The sequence below is a fragment of the Carica papaya genome, chromosome 1, assembly GCF_054855325.1.
Source record: "Carica papaya isolate Zhongbai chromosome 1, ASM5485532v1, whole genome shotgun sequence".
NCBI lineage: Eukaryota > Viridiplantae > Streptophyta > Magnoliopsida > Brassicales > Caricaceae > Carica > Carica papaya.
Window position 1 is genome coordinate 22175405 of NC_142309.1, and position 2898 is coordinate 22178302.

Sequence of the window (2898 nt, forward strand, 5' to 3'; positions counted from 1 at the left end):
ACTCGACCAAGCCTTCGCCACGTGTCATATTTTTCTCCTTTCCCTCGAATGCTAATTGCTGATAAATCTCACACGTGTCCATCTCTCTCTCCTCTCCACACGTGTGAGCTCCTCCCAGTCTCGTTAATTTACAACACAACGTTAAGTTACAGCTTGTAAAAATTATTTTTCCCTGCAGATTCCGGTATGGTGTCCCAAGTTTCAACGCAATTGTAGAATATTAATCTGATTGGTTAATTACTACGTCAAAAAAAAAAAGTTATGTTTATTATATTTTAATGGGTTAGTCCTTTTTTTTTAAAAAAAAAATTGAAAATCACATTTAAATATTTTAAAATCATAACTAACTGTAAAAATGATTAATTTTATTTCATAAAAAAATCGATTTTTTGTTAATTTAATTTTTTTAAAGAAATGTGATATGGATGGGTAAATTAAAATGACCAACACAGCGTTTAATTAAAAACCCCGTTTAGGCCTAGAGCCGGCAGCGGGTTACAGCCAATGGGTCTCCAAATGGGTTCGGACTCAGTTTGGGCTTCTGCAAATATTGACGAGAAAAACACGGACCATTCAATCAAAGCATGATTGATTTAAATAAAACATGACAAAATATGAGTTTAATATCAACGGGAATTTAGGTCTCATCTTATTATTTTTTTACAACATATATTTTTCCAATACAACAAGTCCATCTTGCTTCATATTTTAGAAAGCATTTCAGCCATGGCGGCTCTTGGTCGGCATTTAGCTTGCAGAGGCCTAGCCTTCTGCAAAGTGAAGGAAATTCCTTCAGTCATATCCACCATCTCCTTGTCAACCCTCGTCCACTCAAAGCACTGAATCAACGAGCCAAGAGTCAACCCTATCACCCTCAGAGCCAACCCATCTCCAGGACAGCTTCTTCTCCCATACCCAAATGGCATCAAACGGAAAACATCCTTTACCCCGGTTGTCTCCGAGATCCCTTTAAATCTCTCTGGCTTAAAGTTTGTTGGATCAGTCCAGATATTAGGATCATTTTGTATTGCCCACACGTTAATCATCAGTGTTGTCCCGGCTGGAATACGAAACCCTCCTACACTGCACTCTGCTGATGATTCCTGAGGTGCTAGCAAGGGGGCTGGGTACATACGCATTGTTTCATTTATGATGCTGCGAAGATATGGAAGGTGGGGCAAGTCTGATTCATGAAGAAGACGACCCTCTGATATATGATTATCGATTTCAATTTGGGCACGTTCAAGCTCTTCTGGGTGGTTCAGTAACAGAGAAAGTGCCCACTCCATTGTATTTATAGTTGTATCAGTCCCACCCAAGATAAGATCCTGTATATAAAGTTGCAAAACTATAAAAAGCACAAGGAAATTTGTGGATTTTACTTGATAATAAGTTTGAAATCTTACTAGCATAAGGCCTTTGATAATCTCGTCACTGTAATATTCAGGCTCCGATTCTTGCAGCGATAGCAGGACATCAAGCATCGTCTCCTTCCTCCCTCCATAATAACTATCAGCTTTCATCTTCCTTCTTCGCTCTTCCATCAACTCCTGCGTGAACCCATCTCTCTTCGTTTGACACGCTATCATCCTCCTCTCAATATTCCAAGATTTAATCCATGGAAAGAAATCTCCAATAGTAGTTGCACTACCCAACTTAAAAGTCTCTACATGAAACTCACGAAATCGATTTGCTTCTTCAAGGTCTCCTACGTTCTTACCGTAGTAGCTCTTTCCTGTTATCATTCTCATCATCATGTTGAGCGTCAACTCGAACAACAATGGTCTCAAATCAACAACGCGTTCTTGACTATCCAAGAGGGTGCGAATCATCATCCTCATCTCGTCGGCTCGGATGTCGTACAACATTTGGAGGCGGGTGGGTGATAAGAGCTCGAGGGAGGCGATTCGCCTGAGGTTCCGCCAATGGTCGCCGTAGGGTGCCCAAGAGATGGTGGTGAAATTGTAGGCCAAGTGTTTGCCGATCAGAAATCGGGGACGATTGGCGAAAACAATGTCGTTTTTGGTGAGACACTCTTCAGCGGCTGACGGCGAGGAGACGACGAGGACTTTGCGGGACCCAAGTCGGAGCAGAAGAACATGGCCGTATCGCTTGGCGATGCGAGAGAGAGTTGCATGAATGGGTTGCTTGAGGAGATAGAGATGGCCGATGATGGGTAAACATGGAAATGGCGTTGGTGGGAGATTCTGGATTTTGTTCAGAAAGTGCTTGGTGAAGATGGAGAGTACGATGAGTCCTAAAATGGAGTAGAGATACCAGACTGCCATGATTAACCGACTCGCTCAATGGTTTTTTCGTTTGAGGATGAAACGACTCAAGTTTTGAGGATATTATCTTTCAACGATTGATTTTATAGAAATTCTTAAAAGTGCTTAAAATGGTATTATAAAAAAAGTATTAAGTATTCATGTACACAAATTCATTTTTATGTATGTTGGAAAAAATCTCCACTTTCCCAATTAGGAGATAACTTGTCAAAAAGAGAGGAAAATTAATGTATTTGCATTCTCCTTTTATTATTTCATGATAAGAACAACTCATCAAATTATAGATAGACATGAAAAAAATAAATACTTGTCACTTTATAAATCACTCATAAATTCAACTTATTACATTTAATTCAATGGACTCAAAAATTTAATTCATTAATGTTTTAATAAAATTTTAATAATTAAATTGAATTTGGTATCAAAAAGTTAATTTATTATGATTGATTCAATAAACTCCAGAATTTAATTCACTTAACGTTTTTATAGAGCTCTAATAATTAAATTAAATTTAGTACCAAAAAGTTAATGACATATCTGAATAAAAATAACGGTAAAGTTTTACTTAATTTAAAAAAAAAAATCACAAATTATATATAAAAATCTGAAA

General features: G+C 37.8%; 1 protein-coding gene across 1 annotated transcript; it reads right to left on the bottom strand.

Moving 5' to 3' along the window:
- Positions 1 to 619: 619 nt before the first annotated feature.
- LOC110818869 (cytochrome P450 81Q32-like) lies at positions 620 to 2506 on the bottom strand. The gene is made up of 2 exons (XM_022047886.2): positions 1407 to 2506; positions 620 to 1328 (listed from the first exon to the last, which is right to left on the bottom strand). The coding sequence occupies exons 1-2, from the start codon at positions 2286 to 2288 to the stop codon at positions 702 to 704; spliced, it is 1509 nt and encodes a 502-aa protein (XP_021903578.1). The 5' UTR covers positions 2289 to 2506; the 3' UTR covers positions 620 to 701.
- Between the last annotated feature and the right edge of the window lie 392 nt (positions 2507 to 2898).